Source organism: Zonotrichia albicollis, chromosome 6 (genome assembly GCF_047830755.1).
Source record: "Zonotrichia albicollis isolate bZonAlb1 chromosome 6, bZonAlb1.hap1, whole genome shotgun sequence".
Classification (NCBI taxonomy): domain Eukaryota; kingdom Metazoa; phylum Chordata; class Aves; order Passeriformes; family Passerellidae; genus Zonotrichia; species Zonotrichia albicollis.
This window is the reverse complement of record NC_133824.1, coordinates 44,791,942-44,811,479: the sequence shown is the minus strand read 5'-3', so window position 1 is coordinate 44,811,479 and position 19,538 is coordinate 44,791,942. Positions and strand designations below refer to the sequence as shown.

General features: G+C 44.2%; 1 protein-coding gene across 1 annotated transcript; it reads left to right on the top strand.

The window, feature by feature from the left end:
* Positions 1-8,657: 8,657 nt before the first annotated feature.
* Positions 8,658-17,167, top strand: TMEM9B (TMEM9 domain family member B). Its single transcript, XM_074543412.1, has 5 exons — positions 8,658-8,902; positions 10,550-10,641; positions 12,309-12,417; positions 13,285-13,419; positions 16,009-17,167. The coding sequence occupies exons 1-5, from the start codon at positions 8,828-8,830 to the stop codon at positions 16,162-16,164; spliced, it is 567 nt and encodes a 188-aa protein (XP_074399513.1). The 5' UTR covers positions 8,658-8,827; the 3' UTR covers positions 16,165-17,167.
* Positions 17,168-19,538: the final 2,371 nt, after the last annotated feature.

Here is a 19,538-nt window from a genome sequence, read left to right as displayed (position 1 = left end):
GACCAGGAAGGTGAGTTATTAGTCTTCCCTGTAATTCCTACAATACAAAACTATAAATATAAGTAGTGGTGGTGGGTAAACAACCAGATCCAAAGGACACAAACACAAGTCCCAAACAAAACACTCAGCTGTTGTAAAGCTCAGAAGCTCAAACCAGTTAAATTGTATTTAACAATACAGTTTGTATTGTTAAACACAATACAAATGGAATGGACTCAGTGTCCAGCTTTTGAGGCTGATGAGTTAAAATTAGGGCAACTTGGACAATCAAAAAGAGAGGCAGGATGGCAAAAGGAAGGACATGAGGTTTTAGCAGAATTAACTGTGTGCTAAAATAATTCTTAGGGGACTGGTATTAGTAACCAACTCTCCTGACAGCTCCTTTGCATGGAATATGCTGCTCACCCATCACAGCTGCATTTAGGTGTAGAAGCAGCCTGCCAGGGAGCACTGCTCAGAATGGAGGTAAGTCTCCAGGTAAGTCCCACTCTATGGAGGAAAAGCAAGGCTATGTATTTGGTAGAATCACCTGCATGCACTTATTGACCTCCCCAGAGATCCTGGCTGCTCACCAGCACTAAGCCACAGGCTGGCACAAACGGCTTGCAAAGAAAGCCACCCAACTCTCTGAATAAGGCCCCAAATTTTAATTTTTTAATTGATGCAGCAAATGTCTTTTCTGCCCTTGAGTTGAAAGAAGTGGGTGCTCTTGTCAGGCAGAGAACAACCAGAAGCACATCTTAGAAGCACATGATGTACTGAACTCTCTGGAGACTGCTAATGATGTTTGATTAATTTTCATTATCAGTGTGAGCAAGCTTTGAGCTCTCTCTGCATCTGTCTTATTTAGAGTTGTCTTTTCTTTCTTAGTTTAATAGCAGCTTCTACAGACAGTGATCTAATTGTTCCTCAGCACCTGCTTGAAGCCATCCAAGTTAAGGATGGACATTGTGTAATTTGCAGTACGCGTGATTTGGTCTTTAAGGCTCAGATCAAATAAAATGGAATAGCAAATGAGGCAGTAATTGAGTTAAGTGGAAGGTTCTGTGCAGGCTGATGTTGAGGACACAGAAATGCTTGGGCTGGACAACACTGGCAATGGAACAAATCAAAATATGTGTGTTGTGGCCACTCAGCAGCAGGATGATCAGCCTTCCAGTGGATATCCTGAACTCAATAACCCACAGAATGCTTTCTGTCTAACAAGGTAACTGGCTTTTGCAGTGGATTTTATTCTGAGTCTTTGCTGTGTTGCAAAGCCCTTCAGCCAGGGCCCAGTGAGTTCAGGTGCTGCTGTTAAGGGCCCAGGATGAGCTGTATGCTGTCACCTATGGGCCTGTTACCATCCTCAGGTGCAGTGCAGGGAGCCCCTGTCACACACCTCACAAAACCTGTCCTGGATACAGCCATGGCCATGCCAGGACAGAGAACTTCACAGTCAAAGAGCTGTTCATGTGGGAGAAAGGGGATAGATACCCTTATCAGCTGCAAGCCCCTCTCAGTCAGGCAGTCCTGAAGGAGTCCTTTTGTGGGTCGTTTGGTGAGTCCTAGTAAGGATCTCAGCCATTTTTTGGTTATCAAGCCTGATTTTGATTCCCTCCTAGCCAGATAGCAACATGTGCTGTTGAGGCAAATACTGAGCAATAGGGAGTGGTACAGCCAAAACCACAGTCTGAGCTCTCAATCTACATAGGAAAAGCTTAGAATCTGTACAGAAAAAAAGTTAAAAAAAAGAAAAGAAAAAAAAGAATACCATCTTTTACCTCACTATAGCATTACAGTGGACAGGAAGGCAGGAAAACTTATCCTACTTTCCTCCACACAGCTTCAATACTCTGAACTCATCTTTATGCTCCATATTTCTCATCTGCTCCTGCTCATTGTCTTGATCAGTCTCAAGGCTTTGCTCATGGAATGCCAGGAGGCACACAGCTTTTGGAGGACTGGCAGGACAAGGCTCACCCCCAAGAAAAGCAGATTGTTTTGTCCAGAACATTAGTCCAACCAACTATTTGTCATCTACTACATGAAACCAGGAGTTACTTGAAGTGCTGTTAGATATTAATTCACTTCAGCACGCAAGGAGAAGCAGCACTAATGAGGAAAAGAATATAGTACTGGAGCCAACCCACAAGCATGAATGGCAAACCAAACTCAGCCCTTCTCCCGTGTCTGGGTGCTGGGGAGCTTAATACCTCTGCTCTGCCCATCCAAACACCATTTGCTATTTCAAACTGATCTCTGCTCCTCGGAAAAAGCTTTTGGCAATCGAGGGAAGAGGCGTTGTCAGGGCTGAAAGCCGGAGCTGGGCACGCTGTCGGGCGATGAGGCATCAGGGGAAGCTGGCAGGAGCTGCTTTGCAGGGAGTTGTCATGGGAACGGAGCAAGTAGGGCAGGAGTGGCTCCGCATCCTCCTCCGAGCGCGGCGGCACAAAATCGATGCTGATTGCAGCGCCAGCAGAGCCAGCTCGCCCATTGTCTCCGGCAGAGACTGAACCTGAATGAAATCTCTGGCACAGGGCACAATCTCCCTTTGTGGGAAAGGGCTGTCACTCCTGATTTGAGTGGAAGAGTTTGGTGCACATTTTAGCTGCCTGTGAATCTGTCACCCATAATGGTCAGTGGCAGCACACACTTGATCTTGGTCACATTTCATCTTGGTCACTTCCGTGGATCAGCATGGGCAAGCTCAGAATATAAAATATTGCCATAATGTCAGTGTTTGTGGTCATCTGAAGTATCAGGCTCACCTTGCAAAATGCTGGATTTGAATGCACCTTACTTTCTCTGTGTATGTGGAATTGTTGGAATTTTCTTTATGAGAAATATTTTTGTGATACTGTGGTTGCTAGGGACAAACAATGGTAGTGAATGGTTTCCTGGATAAAGAAGAATACAGAGATTCCTGCTCTTTCAATTATTAGGAATATGTATCTAAAAGGAAAAGAATACTGTTAATGTGGCACCACAGAGACCAGTGGAAGTAGAATTAAATGCAATAGGTAAGAAAAGATCTGACAAAGGCCAAAAATGCTAACAGGAAAAAGAGCAAAAGGGAATTCGTTGCCTCCAAGGTTTCATTTTGCCTATTTTATTTGCCCTGGTCTGCTGGCAAATAAAAGATCTCCTAATTAAAGCAGGCATCTGCAGAATGACTGCATTGCTGCCACTGACCCAGGCCAGCAAGGTGCTGAGTGAACACTCCTCATTTCCTATCCACAGTGAAGTGTGAATGAGGGGCCCGCAGCCATCCAGGGCTTGCTTGATTCGTGCTTTGGAAAAGTGACCAAAAATAGCAGGCAGGGAAGAAAATGGAGCCAAAGCATGGAGGGGTTCCCAGTTTGCTTGTTGAGGTCATTGAAAGCCCCCTCTGCTTAGCAACAAGTTTGAGGCAAGTAATGATGAACTTTGCAACAAAAATGCTTGGAGTTGTATCATAAACATAATCTTACCTTGCCTTTAACCTCTCTCCCTGGCTCTGGAGTTTTCAGGCAGGCTGCAGCAAAGGCTGGAATGAAATGGCTGGCACTGGGTAGAGCACATTCTGGATTCATAGTGACTTCATTCTAGTGCTGATCCCTTCGAGCATAAAACAGGAAGCACGAATGTATTAGAGCAATCCTTGTGGATTACTCCGTACGAGGAAGAAACTGTGGCTCCTTTTTGGGCATGTTTGCCTCCGTGCCTCTAGCAAAAGCTCTCTGGGGTAGAACAAGGAGCAGCAAAGTGTGTGAAGCAGCACTGACCTTGTCTCCCCCATGAGCAATTCATGCAGGGCATCTGAGGTCTTGCTGGGTCAGGGCTGGCAGAGGCTATTTATAAGTTTTGCATTAAACAAACAAATGCAGAAGCTGTTCTTTGTGCTGCAAGGGATGAAGCCAGAGCTGTGGACTTGGAGATGGTGGTTAAAGAGCTGAAGCCCCTGCCTCAGCCACAAGCTGCTGTTCCTTGTATTTGCAGCATTGTCCTTTGCTGAAGGAAGGGGCATACAGCAGGAACTGCACTGACAAGAGCATGACATATGTCACTAATTGAAAGCACACAGAGAATAGGGCATTCTCCCCATGTATGTGATGTGGGGACTCAGCTGCTGCAGTGTGTGAGAGACCTGACTGACCTTGCATTAGCAGAGAGGGACCTTGAACTCTCACAGCCTGCAGAAAAGTCAGGGGTGGATTCATTGAGACAGAAAGATAAAATAAATGCACAGCTCTTTCAGCACTTCCCTCCATTTGCTTCATATCATAAATATCAATACAAATATAGAAATACAGAGGTAAACAGTTTGCCCAGCCTGCCCTTTTCATATGCATGCATTTCTGCTGTGAAAGGCTTTATGTAACTCCTGACAGCAGATTGCAAAATAATGCCTGGGTTATGGAAGGAAGCCACAAGCCATTACATTGCTTTACTGTAATGTAATGGGTCCCTGAGATGAGCCAGATTTGGAGAGCTTGCTTTTATTGTAAACCTTGTACCCCATCCAGCCCACTGGCATTGATTTCTCTTTGTTTTCCCCAGAGATCAAAGACCACAAGTCCAGAATAGCAGCTAGACAGGAACTGAGCCACTGGGGTTTGGCCCCAAACAGAAACTCATCAGACAAAACTCTGCTGTTTATTTGAAGGGATGCAATACCAGTTACAGAACTTCTTCAGATGGAGGCTGATGACCAATCTGCTGAAAGGTGAATTTCTCATTAGCCTAGAGAAATGACGTTGTAATTAATCTCTTCCTATGTTTCTTTGCTAAGTAAAGGCTGCTGTGACAAGTGCTGCCATCATTTAAATTTTTTAACTGAATGTAGGGAGTAGACGAAAAAAGAATCTGTATTTACTTTGTTTTTCTCCTGTGCAAATGTCACACCACTTTGATGTTGGCAATAAGTGCAGAAGTGCTGATTCGATCACTTATTAACATAATCCCCTCAGATTTTTCTTTTATATCATTGTTGATAATGAAAAGATTTTCTCAGCTGGGAAAACAAAGGGAACTAGGCAAGTTCTGAATGTGAATAGGCTGAAGTGACATAAAAAGATGGTAATTTGCAATAGTAAAAATAATCAGAATGTGGATGACTGAAATGGTGGTAAATAGCATCTATCCCTACCTGCCCTGAGAAACATCCACCCCGTGACAGTTCAGCTGCAGCATGTGGAGCAGCCCTACACCAATTGCTTGACACAGCACAGTGCAATTACCACAGAGCATGGAGGAGCTTTGCAGAGAACACTTTTAAAATACTCATATTCACATTTTAATAATGTGCAGTACACTAAGGAGGAGCAGAGGCACAGCTTAGGGCACTGTTGGCTGCAGAGACCACGTGGATCCTGCAACAGGGAAGGAAATGCAGGAGCTCACCCTGCACATACAGTGCTGGAAATACAGAGCTCTTGATAAGCTATTCTTGTGAGATGACTGAGCAGGAAAGATGTGGCTCTGGAGCAGCTGCCCTGCCTAGAGATGCACAGCCTGAGCTGTGTCTTTGTTGCACAGCCTCAGTTCTTGTTCCCAGGAGCCCAGCTCAGGCTGTGCCCAGCAGCTCAGGGGGATGCACCCCTTCCATGGCTGGGGGGACCAGGGCTGCCTCCATCCCAGAGCCTCAGAGGCAGAGCCTTGAATAACCAAAAATACCTCCAGCAGCTTTTGGGGGCACTTGGTGTGTGAGTTTTGATAATGGAGACAAACATGAGAGGAAGCACAAAACTGTCAAACCTGTCATTCGACACAGCACACTGACAGCAAAGTGCAGGGTTTAGCTTAGAGAGGCCAGAGTAGAGCTACAACCCTCAAACAAATCTTGTTATTAAAGCAGGGGGTGTGTGTTTTAAAAAGCAAACTGGATGAGAGAGGTCATCTCCATTAACTTGAAGAGGATTGGTCCAGTAAGGAGAGAGGAGTGCAGGGAGCAGCCTGCTGCCACTGAAGTTCAGACTCTGATAATCCAGTGAGAGCTCTCTTGAAGATCAAACACATCTTCAGCCCTTCTGTAAGATTAGCAAGCTGAAAAGCAATTATAGTCATGGCAATCATTTAATAATTTCCTTAAAATCAAATTTGTATACATTTTTTAGCTGTCTTTCCCCTTTTTAAAAACTGTAGTTTAATAGTATTGCTTCTGATATTGGTATGATGACAAATGCATTAAAAAATAATTGAAACAAAACTGAAAAAAAAATCTAAATGTTAAGACAGAAACTCCTAAGTGTTATTTTCTTAATAATTCTTCCAGGAGCTTTGCTGACCTTACCACTTATTATTGTTTTCTAGGGGAAGAATGGACTCATCTTCTGGAAGAAGTAACATTTACCTCCTGCAGCACCAAGAGCCTGTGGCTCACAAGATCCTGTTTTGATTTTTTTAGTTCCTGGCTTTGATGAAGCTCCAGGACTGGGCTTGAAGCTCCCAAAAGCTGTTCCAGCCACCTAAATAAAAGCACATTTATTACCTGTGTATCAGAACCCTCTGAATGCGTAAAAAAAAAGTTAATTTATCAGGCTCTCTTTCCCATCCCTTCCAAAGGCAGTGATATCTCTGAAACTGCGTATTGTTTACTTCAGCTCAAAATGTGATCTGTGTTTTTCTAAAGATTCAGCATGTTTTTCAACTCAGCAGTCAATCTGCCCATTGTAGACTATGGCTGTGGGTGGTGGGGAAGACACAGAGCCACCTTCACACTTCAAAACACTTCCATTGCAGATCCAGGCATTAAACAGACAAATTGTTTGGCTCAGGCTGAAACCTGATGTACGCTCATTAAAGTCTGCTGGCAATTTTCCCTGAATTTTAAAGAAAGGTGTTTTGTGTTTCCATAGTAACTCCAGCTCCTTTCCTGAGCTGTCTGATGCACTGCTGGTATTACACAACCTATTGTGTGAGGAGGGAGTGAGGAGCAGTGTTGAAAAGTCTACTGAATTTAAGGATTATGAAATTACAGCCACTGAGTGGGGGCTGGGGAGGGAGAGGGCAAACACAGCAGCTTTTGGCCATGTACAGTTTTGCTGCTTGAGAGTTTAGACAGAGAACCATGGAATTGAAGAATGGTTTTGGTTGGAGCAACCTTAAAGATCCTCCTAGTTCCAATTCCCCTGCCATGGGAAGGAACAACTTCCACCAGAGCAGGCTGTTCAGAGCCCCATCCAACCTGGCCTCGAACACTGCCAGGGATCGGGCACCCACAGCTTCTCTGAACAACCTGTGCCAGCCTCTCAACACCTCCACAGTAAAGAATTCATTCCTGATATCTCATCTAAACCCGCTCTCAGTCTGAAGCCATTCCTTTATCCTGTAAAGAGACCCTCTCCACTTATTGTGTAGGCTCCCTTCTGCCACAGGAATGGCTGCAAGAAAAACAGGAGGAATGGAAGGGAGGAGAAGGAATAAACAGGCTGAGTCACACTGCCTGCTGTTCCTCTGTGGAGCTCTCAGAGATGAGCCCGAGCTGTTTCCCAGGCTGGGCTCAGGCCCCTTTTTAGCAGTGCCAGGGACAGGCTGGGTCCAGCCATGGCAGTGCCAGGGGAGTTTGGGGTCCCTACACAAGGAGGGAGGCTCATAGATGGCTTCACCTGCCAGCTCCTGGGGAGCACAGCTGGAAATGCTGCTTCTCACCAAGGCTGGCTGCCCCCTGCAAGAGGGGGATCACAATAATTAATCACTGACAAATAAGGAACATTGCTGGATTTTAGTGATGTCTTAGAGAAACAGCTGTCTGTAGGGGGATACAGTATGGGTAAATGCACGTGGTATAGAATGTAATCTTATCCCCTAAAGAGCTGCAGCTGAACCAATTACTAAAGATTAGGAGCAGGCCTGATGTTAACAAGCCACACCTATAGCCGATAAGAAGAGTGTTATAAAAGAGTGGATTGGTGGGATCTGGAGTTAGATGACTACTGCAAGGACGAGTCAGTGTTTAGAGGAGCTGCCTATGAGAAATATCAAGGAGGTATGAACCTCTAGCAATATGGAATGCTTGCAATGTAATGCCGATACAACTCTTGCACCATAATGACAATAGCTGTCTATAAAAGGCATGAAGATTTATATAACTGTGTGTCCAGATGCGTAAAAACTGGGTTATGTGCTGCTCACACACCTCATTTTGAGTGGTACTAATGATCAATCCTTGGATTAAACCCATTCCAATAGGGCCAAGATTGTGGGAACTACAGGCCAGCCAGCCTGCCCCACCTCTCTTTAAAAAAGGGCATCTTGATACTAAAGTGTGTCCAGAGAAGGATAACAAGGCTCCTGAAAGGCTTTGAAAATGTGTTTTATGAGGAGTGGCTGAGGGAGCTAGGTTTGTTTAGCCTGGAGGAGGCTCAGGGGAGAGCTCATGGCTCCCTACACCTGCCTGAGGGGAGGCTGCCGTGAGCTGTGGGCTGCTCTCTCCTGCAGGGAGAGGACTCGAAGAAATGGCTTTGAGCTGAGCCAGGGGATATTCAGATTACACACTAGAAGAAATTCTTTCACTCTCAGCGTGGTCAGGCACTGGAACGGGCTGCCCAGGGAGGCGGTGGAGTAGCCATCCCTGGAGGTGCTCAAGGCATTTCTGGATCTGGCGCTGGGTGACACGGTTTAGTGGTTACAGTGCTGTTTTGGTACTTGGACTGGGTGACTTTGGAAGTTCCATCCCTGACGATTGCGCGATTCCAGGAATATTTCTGTGCCGGCCGGCCCGCGCCCGGAACCACGGTGCGGCGCCGCCGTTCCCGTGGGGACGCCGCCAGGAGCGGCCGGCGCCCCACGTGAGGCGGCGGCAGGCGGAAGTGATGGCGGCGGGGCCCGGGCGGCGGTGAGGCGGCCACAGAGCGCCGGGCCCGACATGGCGGCCCGCGGGGCGCGCCTCTGCTCGCTGCTGCTGCTGGCCGCACTGGCGGGGCTGGGCGCCGAGGCCAAGGTGAGCGAGGCGGGGGGGGGGGGGGGGGGGGGGGCGGGTCACGGTGGTGCTCCCGGTACCGGGCCCTCCCTCCGTCCGCCGCCCCCGCCGGGCGCTCGGTTCCCGCGGGTGGTTCCGCCCTCCCGGCCCCGCTGCTGCCCCGGGAGGCTGTAGGGGAAGGCCGAAGCCGGCGGTTTCGTGCGGGCGCTGCCCTGTCCCGCTCGGCGGAGCAGCAGGGCCCGCCGGGGCGGCCTCGGCGCCGGCCCCGGTTCCTGCGCTCCCGGTAAGCTCGTAGCCATTGTTGTCGCTTTGCCATGGTGCCTGGAGACACCGTCACACAGAGCTACGAGTGGACATGGAGGTGCCGGGGCTGGGGGGGGCCTGAGCTCCGCTCGGTGCCCGGCTCAGCCGCGCTGGGCGCGGGCGCTGCGCTCTGGCCCTGCCCTCACAGCCGGGACTGTCCCGCGGCTCTCGGCGGCGGGCGGCGACACCGGGCCCTCTACGGTCACAGCACCCGCGTTTGAATTGTCCCCAAACACCTGTGGATTGTCTCCTTTTTAATGGTAGTCAGCGGTTTGACTCCTCAGCGGGGAGAGCAGGGTCGGTGTAGGGTGCGGTACATGGGGTGTGGATTTACATTCCTCTCCTGAGACCCCCTGCCCTGCTGCACCCTGCTCTGGCTCCCCAGCACTGCAGAGACGTGGAGCCAGCCCAGAGGAGGCCATGGAAGGGATCACAGGGCTGGGGCACCTCTGCTGTGAGGAAAGGCTGACGGAATTGGGATTGTTTAGTCTGGAGAAGAGGTGTCCTAATTGCAGTACCTGAAATCCTCCCAGTACCTGAAATCTGTAAGAGAGATGGAGAAGAGCTGGTTACATGGGTAGGTAGTGTCAGGACAAAGTTTTACTATGAAAGTTGGTAGGGTCAGGTTGGATATCAGGAAGAAAGCCTTCTCTGTGGGGGTGGTGGGGCACTGGCACAGCCTGGCAGGGTTCCAGGCCAGCTTGGGCAGGGCTTTGAGCAGCCTGGCATAGTGGAAGCTGTCCCTGCCTGTGGCAGGGGGGGAGTTGGAGCTGGATGATCCCTTCCAACCCAAAGCTTTCCATGATTCTGTGCTAGTGCACTCAGGGTTTCCCAACTGACCTGTGCTCAGTGTTACTCTGACTTGGCTGCTCAGTACAGGAGTTCATTGCCAATACTTGTTCACTCATTCTTTTGTAATGCCACTAGAAATTGTTCTGAGCTTTAGATAAGCCATGTTTATCCTCTCTCTTGTTATTTGCTAAAATAAGCTTAGCATTCTTTAAAGCTCATCACTGTATCTGACAAGCAGCTGTCCTTGTAAGCTGAGTAGTTGAGTAATCAACATCAGCAACTTCTGCATGTGTGGTTTTTCTTGGAAAGAGGAATGAGTTTAACTCCATTTTTCCCCCTCAAGAATGTGTTTCTATCTCAAACAGTAGTGTACTTCACAAATTGCTCTACTCACTAAGTAATTCTGAAGTAATTCTTGTTCTTAAACTTGCAGGAAGCCCTGAGTAAGACTCTTCAGAGATACTTGCAAATTATTTGTGTTAAATATTTCAAGTCATATGTAAAGAATGCCTGATAATATAAATTACATAATAAGATAATTTGTTCTAAGTGTGTTGTTTGCTTCACTTTTAGAACTCTGAGGATGTGCGGTGTAAATGTATCTGCCCTCCTTACAAGGACCATTCAGGCCATATTTACAACAAAAATGTTTCACAGAAAGACTGGTGAGTGTGTGTGGCACATACAAAATGATAATAAATCTTACTGGTTAAAGTCTTGCTCTGTAGAGATTACATATTGATCTCCTGTGGTGGTGCCAGGACAGAGCAGAGCATTTCCATAACTTACTGGAGCTTTTCTTTCAGAAGTACTCCAGAATTCAGCTCTAGCAAGGGACAAGGCTTCAACCCTCTAGCTTTTGCTATGTTTTCTCTTTTGGTTTGCTTGCTTGCATGTTTAATTGTTTATTTAGACTTGGAAGTAGTAGAAGGGAAGAAAATGATGTGTTTTGAATGCAGTGACTTGGAATGGTGTAAAGGTAAGGGAGCACAAGCCTGAAACTGGGGCTTGGGAGTGTTTTCTTTGCTTGCTCTACGCAAGCATTTCATCATTTAGGAACTGTTGTTTCTGGAGTTTTATGAGGTTCTAGTAGATTTTGCACTTTCTAGTAACTTGGAGAAGAAAAAATTCTGATGCTAGTATTTCTTATATTCTCATTAAGAGACCTTCTACTGTACTTAACCAACATACAAGATTTCTGCAGAGCTTGGGCAGTGTATTGATGCAAGCTTTCAGCCACAGGAACAGCAATTGCACAGAGTGCACCTGGCATGTATTTTTCATTTTTGTAGCTTGAATACTGCATTCTTCCACAGAGGAAAATGTTGCTCTGCTTTCACACAAATGAGACAAATAAACCTTCCACTCCTCTCCAGAGGCTGAGAGGTGGCACTCAGCAGTTGCAGCTATGAAGAAGTACAAACAAGACAGAAGAGATGAGCTGGCACCTCCTGAGTGTTTGCAGCACTGTAATTTACCAGTAAAGTGTTGAGTGCCAGGCTGCTGCTGTCATTTGAGGCCTTGTGTTTCACTCCCTGCTGCTGCCTGTGCCAGCACTGGGGTAACCAGGAGAAAGGTGAAACAGGATCCTGGTTGTGCCAGTGCTCTGCAGGGACCTGGGGTCTGAGCTGTGAGTAACAGCCTGAGTCAGCAGGAAGAGCAGCATTATGGAAGCTGTTGTTGGAAGCAGTTGTCTCATGGCAGCTGGGTTTTAATGCTATAGAGAGCCCATAATATTGTCAACCACGCTTTTCCACTGGGTACTGACTTACATTTGGTAATCTTTTAAGTCAAATGCTATTGCTGAAAGCTGAATGCTCTTTATTCACTGTCTTGGTGCTTAGAGAAACAACCCATCTGACTTCCTTTTTTATTTCCCCAATGTCTGTACCTTGTGATGACAAGAAATACAGTTTATGAATGTCAAAGAAAAGCTAATCTCCCTTCAGAGAGAGAAAGGATGGAATAAGGCTCTTTTGAGTATGGTGAAGAAAGAAGGGGAATTAGTAGCTGAAATTTACTTTTATCCATGATGTCAGTGTCAAATGATGCATTGTGCTGGATTCATATCCTTGGACTTGCTCTGCTAACAGCTGTAATACTTTCTCTGAAAAAGGAAGACATTGAGTTAGATCTTAAAACTTGTTTAGCAGCTTGTCAGTAGCTGAATTTCTCATTTAAGTGACATAACTGTGCTGTAGTGATTTATTTGCACCTGCAGTTTAGAACAGTTGAACTTAAGCAAGCTGAGCTCCTCAGCCCCTGCAGCAGAGTGGAACATCTCAGCTAAAGCCAGCTCCAAACTGACTGGGCAGTTTCTGTGTTTCCTCAGTGATTGTCTCCATGTGGTGGAGCCCATGCCTGTCCCTGGACCTGATGTAGAAGCTTATTGTTTACGTTGTGAGTGCAAATATGAGGAGAGAAGCTCAGTCACAATTAAGGTAAGCAGTGAAATTCTGTTGGCATGTATCAAAGACTTCAGCTGTTTAGTAAATATGTCTATTGTCTTTTAGAGAAATGCTGTTTTTAAAGGGAAAACTGTTCTAAGGCAGCCTAAAATGTAACTTTTTTGTAGTAGCTGTTTACAATCTTGAGCAGTAACAATAGCATCAAACCTTAGCTGAAGAAGAGACCCTTTATTGAAAACTCCACTTTTGAGATCAGACTTTACATCTTGCTGAAATTCTGAGTATTTTAAGACATTTGGTCAAGCTTTGTGCTTTGTTTTCCTTATTATTTCAGAGGACCTCTCATTACACAGCTGCCTTACTTTCTTACTGTAATTTTTCTTTATCTGTATTTATACTAACAGATGTTTTCTGTGCTCTTCACATTCTTGTCCCATTGGAGCCATTGAGGCCTGGACTGCTGTGAATAGACTGCAGAATGTCTTTTGGTTTTTGACAACACAGATGAGTTTGTTTTGGGATTTTAGAAGTTTGGTGTTTTGTTTTGCTTGGTGACTGAATTCAGGTCTGTGCTATACAAAGGGAGATCAGTGGGGGATACCCCAGATTTGTCACTTGTTTAATGGCCAGGCTGGACAGTTGTCCTGGTGGAAGTGAGAGTTATAACACTGAATTGTTTACAAAGGCATAGCCTAAGATTCTTTGCAAGGTCTCACTGTTTCAAGCTGCCCTAAACCCTTCTAATACCATGTTGTAGTCTTTTCTTTCTGGGCTTTAAATCTTCTGGTGACTCTACCAAAGATCCAACTTTGCCTGTACTCATCTTATGGTCCTTGCTGCTTGTTGTGAGAGTGGGGGGAAAAGTCACAATCTTGGCATAAACTGTGCTTGCTTATGTAGGTGACAATCATCATATACCTGTCCATTTTGGGCCTGCTTCTTCTGTACATGGTGTACCTTACCCTGGTGGAGCCCATCCTGAAGAGGCGCCTCTTTGGACACTCACAGCTCATACAAAGTGATGAAGACATTGGGGTGAGTCCACCAGAGTCTTTGTGCACTTGGTTAGAGTGAAAATTGGGGTGGTTGGTTGATAATTAACTATTTGGCATGAGCAGCTTTTTTTGCCAGGCAGTGTAGATGCTTTTCCTGCTGGGAGAGGAAAAGAAAGGTGTGTGGTGACTCCTGTGAAGCCACTCTTTCATTTTTCACTGGGCTGGAAAGCAGTGAGAGCTGCTTCAGTTATGCCAGCTCTAGGCACAGGTTATTCTCACAGAGAAGAGACAGTGTAAGAATAGAGGTGAGAATATACAGCAGTACAGCTTTTTAGGAGTTAATGATCCAGTCTTGCCAGGCATCATGTTTATGGGAAGTGTTTACTGTTTAGATTGCTCTCTACAAAAAGAAAGTTGTGGGGCTTGCATCTTCTGTTGTTCCAGTTTGAGTTTCTTGATGATAAAGCTTCAAGAAGAAATTGTTATAATGAAGCAGAATAATAATGGATGATGAAATAATTTCTTAGTATTACAGTCAGAAATCAGAATGTGGCAGTAAATTCCAACAGGTCAGAAGAGCTTTTTTTGGGAGAAGAACGGGAGCAGTCCAGTAGTGACAGGATTTTCTGTCATTAATGCCCTTTCCAGTCGCTAGCACTGGGTAACAATCACATATTTTTGTTATGAAATCATGGTACATAAAGCATAGCTGATAAAAGGTATTATCTAGGAAAATCCTGAATTTTGAGTACTTGATTATCCCCTTAGCAAACAGAAACACCTTTTTAAGTGAAGATGGTTGATGATTGTCCCACTACTTCCCTGTGTATTACATGTAGACATGTTTCAACTGTCTTTATAATGACAAAATAAGATTTTCCCAGTCACCTCTAGGAGAATTTTGGGTTGAGTGTTTGTTGGTTTGTGGTTTTTTTGTTTGTTTGTTTTTTGGAAGGAAGTATTTGAATGGCTCTTCCTCTGTGTGCGTTCTTATAGCAAATTGGGCAGCTCCTTCTTGAATTAAGTGAGCTTGTGCTGTATGCTAGATCTCAAACAAATTTTTAGCTTAGATAAATTATCTTAATGCCTCCATGTGTGAGTTAGTCTTTTGACTGTAGGTGGAAGAAGTGAAATAAGTCCCATGGCAGAGTTCAGGTTAACTGCAGAATGAATTTACCTCAAAGTCTGGGTCCATCTTAACCAATGTTATGTTTTGCTGTAGCTGTTCTGTGAACATAACATAATTTAAGGTCCCTTATGAATTATCCCCATTCTTGCCTTCCCTCTTGCAAGCTCTTGAGATATTCTTGTGGCACTTCAAAAATACCATATCCATGGATTTTGTGGCTGAATTTCAAGGCACTGTGTTCACTCTGTTGTTGCCCATTGGTGGCAGTGGCAGATGATGAGTGTAAGCCACTTCTGCAGTCCTCTTTCCTCTTAAACTCTTTTCCCCCCGTATTGTCTATGTAGAAATTGACAGTATCTGGCCTTGGAGCTGAGAATGTTGTTTGTCAGGAAGGCCAGTACCAGTATCAGTATCTAGACTGTCCTGTGTTCCCCACCATGTGTTTTACAGCAGCAAACCATGTGTTGCTATTATGACTTTTTTCCCCTGTGAATGAAGTGATCTCTCTCCTGTTAAATGCCATTCTAGGTACATGCAAATTTTTTTGGTCAGGGCTTGTCTGTTGTTCTCTATGGGAATAGTTTTTAATGCTCATTGTGGCTTTAGGACTCAGAGTAATCATTTCAATAGGTGTCATTAATAATAATCTGTGTACAGCTTACAGTTGTCATTAAGCTGCTCTGCACAGTCATATCAAAAAGTATCCATTAATAGGAATGTCTTCAAAAGTGTTCTGGAAAAAAAAGGATGTGAAATGTAGGGATACAAAAAGACAGTTATTTAATATAGGACAGTTATTTAACATAGTTATCTATGTTATTTTTCATTATTTGTATGATGCTTTCTGATGTAGCTTTAGCAGCATAATTTTGTCCAAACAGTTTAATAGCCAAATAAGAAGTTCAGTTCCAACTCTTACTGTGTAAAACTTGGCTATATTTGCTAGCAGAAAATAAAGCCTTGCAGGTACTGTTAGAAAACAGAGTAAACATTAGACAAGCACTTGGTCCTCACTGAGCTGTGTCACTTAAACAGCTGTATTGACACTGTGCTTTCAGACAGCTCATCACAATAGGCTTAGTTTGGTAAACACCAGGGTGTGTTGGTTTGATATAGAAGCTGTGTGTGAACATCCTGAACTGCCTGGCAGGTATGCCAGGAGCTGGCAGGGTACTGACCCCAATTCAGTTGTGGATTCACCACAGCCATGGGTCTGCTCTGGGCTGCAAATGGATGCAAGACTGCTGTGATCCTGGGCAGCAGCTAATTGACAGTGCAGTGAAGTTTGGGAAATCTGGATGTTCCTGCCAATGAGAAATCGAAGTACGGTTCCAACAATTCAAAAACCTGCTTGGTCATCGTTACTGGCCAGCTTGTTGGGACATCTCCTTTACCTTAAAGACAGACAAACCCAGCCAGCCCCCAGGTGCTGTGGAGTGTAGCAGCCCAGCAGGGCTGGAAGCTGCAGCAGTGACAGTGGCTCTCTCTTTGCCCTCGCAGGACCAGCAGCCCTTCGCCAACGCGCACGACGTGCTGGCGCGCTCGCGCAGCCGCGCCAACGTGCTCAACAAGGTGGAGTACGCGCAGCAGCGCTGGAAGCTGCAGGTGCAGGAGCAGCGCAAGTCCGTCTTTGACCGGCACGTGGTGCTCAGCTAAGGGGGCTCAGGGAGGAGCTCCAGGCGTGTGGACTAGTGCAAAGAGCTGACAGAAGTCTTCCTGATCCTGCCAATTCAGAAGGGTTTTCTTGAATGATTTGTTATTGATTTAAAAACAAAACAAATTAAAGTAGTATTTGAGCTACGAAGGGATGTACTGGAATGGAAGGAGTTTAAACAGATTAGTTAACCAAAAGCTTAAATCTTTGTTTTCAAATGGCTTTTACTAACAAAAACAGAAAACAAACCCTAGGATACCTTGGGTTGCCACTGTGGTACATTCTTTACAGTTGTGACTTTATGGTGGTTTTTAACTATATATTTCTCTTTACTATTTATGTGGTTAAAAAGTACCTGAGAACACAGTAATAACTTACAACTCACTAATCACTTTATGTAAAGACCTTTTGTAAATATGTTTGGATTTTTTGCTGATTGATGCTAGGTATTGGAAGTCAAAGTCTTGCAGTGTAGTTTTGGCCTCAGAGAATGAAACCCTGCTGGCTGTGTTCATTTGGTTTCTTGCACTCATACTTTCAAGATGCTTGTATGGCAAGTGATGTCTGCAGACTTAAAGCAAAACATAAGTGGACACTGACTCCTGGAGCTGCATATTTCAAGTACTGTGATGTAGATAAATTCAAATGCAGTGCACATTCAAGACAGTGTTGATGTTTTGTTCTATTTTGCTTTAACAGCTTAATATATTGTAGGTGTATGATAGCTCTTATAAAATCTTTTCCCTTTCTTTTCATGGAAGAAGTCTCAGGAGTAAGTATATGATGAAATATTTATTATAAAAATCTTCCTGCATTTGTCTGGATTGATGGTGTAAGGCACATAATTTCTCTAGCACCTGTCATCTTGGGAGTTAGGTGTATTTTTTTATCTGTGACTCTGTGTTCAGCTCTCTTCAGAGGTTATACAGTTGCTGGATGACTAACTTTCATATATCCCCTTTGGAATGTAACAATTAAAGATAAAACTGATTTTTGAAAAATGGATCTGCGTTATCAGTTTGTCATCATTTTTCTCCCTCATTATGCTGCATGTAAATTCCATCTATAAAAGTGCTCCTCTAAACACGCTTCAGAGTAGAAATGTGTGCTTGTTCAGTGATTAGGTAAAGAAAGGCTCATCAAATTGTTAATTGAAAAAAGTTTTTAATCCCTGACTCAGATGTAGCTTGCATATGTAGTTGCATTATTGTGTGACAGTTTTCAGTTCAATGTGGGAGGTGGTCCATGGAAGAATACTCTGTTTTTGGGGATAGTTTTGGCTTGCTTACTCCATGTCTGGGGGACAGCCAGGTACACAGCTTTGTTTGCATGCCAGTCCTGTAGACTTCCAAAACTGAGTTAACCTGGAGTCATTTAAAGCAGGTGGTGAATTGGTGGATTTACAGGATTCTTGCTTTAAATTGAAAAAAAAATACTGCATGAGGATTGACAGGTCAAAAAAATATTCATGCTTGGGTTCAGTTTTTATGTTGAACGTGGCCCCAGTGAGTGGGAGCTTGTTCAGTTGGTGCGCTTTGGTTACTGATTGTGACACTTGGGGTCTACTAAAGAAAGAGAATGCAACTTGTTTGTGGAATACATGCCTTGATTGTTGAATCTCTCCCTGTCTCCCAGTCCTGGGAGTTGTTCTATCTCTTGGCTGCCTTTCTTGTGAGGCCTGAAGCTGGTGTGGGAGGGGGGAAGTTGGATACAGCACTGTGGCTCACACAGGGGCAGCAGAAGGTGAAGTTCTCTTGATTGGTGACAGTCACAAGAAGCAGGACTGAGTGTATGTCCATCTTTTCCTAGTAAAAGTATTTCTGTCTTACAATTTTAAGCTAAAGTGGTTTGAGTTTGGATTTTTGTGCGTGGTTATGATTTGATTGATAGAAAGGCCAAACCATGAGATAGTCCTAAGTGTCAATCCTGTAAAATGGGGAATTTTGAAGATTGGTGTCCTATTTTGTTGCACCTGTACAATTGGGCAGGTATACTGATATATGTAGCACCTAAGTATGTGTATACATTGCATTATAGATTCTGTACTGTTTCTCTTTTTAAGAAAAACTTGTGTTGATGCTGTTGGCTCACTCAAATCTTCTTATATATATTCACCTTTTATATGGTGTTACTCAACACTAAAAGAATTTCCCAAAATTACAGGTATAGTGATTAAATTTAAAGGCATTAAGCTGGCTAATAATGTGTCCTCACCTGTAGTGGAGAGAAATCCATTACAAATTTCTAAATAAATGCTGTTTTTCTGTGTTTAAAATGAAGCTATGGAAATGAGTTTGCTTCTGCCTTGACGGTGAATATTTACCTAAATTCTAGCCAATTGTTCTATTTAGATATTAGAATACAAAATACCAATAAATTAAAATTCTGCTTTGTATTTTCATTACTATACTGTAGTAGTCTGCAGCAGAAGGCAAGCAGGAAGTGAACAAGCCACATTTCCTGATTACTTTTTCAGGTAATCTGGATGTGTTCGATAGCAGTTTCAAAATTTCTAGCCCTTGATGCCAAGTTTTGTTGCCATCATAGCTGTGGTGTGGGTGGAAAAGCCCAACCAGAAATGAGCAGATCTAACTGTAAGCTACTTTGCATGTTGTCAATTGACTATAAATTGCAGCAGTCATTGACTCAGTGGAACAAGCTACATAATTCAGGTAAGAGACTTGCATGTTGCTGTATCTAGCCACAGATTTTCACTGAATATCAATGTTCCATTTGCTAACAGTTTTTTCATAGCTTTTTAATGAATCCTGTTTAATGTGATCTCTTATTTAATAAGGTGTAAGAAAAAATGGAGCTTTAACATCTTTTTTTTTTCTTAATATCGTTCAGATATTTTCAGGTATTCATCACTCTTTAAACAGCACATCTTGTTTCCCTGGATTTTACTTTCACCTGAAGATTGGTGAGTCTCTAGTCTAAAGGGAAAATGTTCCTAACACTTTTGTGCAGGTGTGGAGGCAGCAGGTAACTGTTTTATGTAACCTTGTTACACAGCAGAAGTGTCACTACTAAGCAACAAATACTGCAAGTGTCTCTTCTTGAGGGGTTGTGTTGGTTTTGGTTTCTCCTCTGGAGTGATGTTGTGCCATAATGTTTTTTGCTGTGTAGCAGACTTTCCCTCAGTGTTTTTAAGTTGTTAGCAGCAGAAAGTTTTTAGGCAATAAGCCAGTCTTATAAGTAGAAAAGGGAAAGTTGACTGGCAGCTATTTTCATTTTATGAGGAGTGTATATTCACATATGTAAAAATATGTGAGTTTTTTGCATGCATAATAATGTGAAATGGATGTGTGTTCATGCTTTTAGCCTACCTACAGAAGTACCTGTTTAAGATGCATGGGACTCCCACTAATGCCTA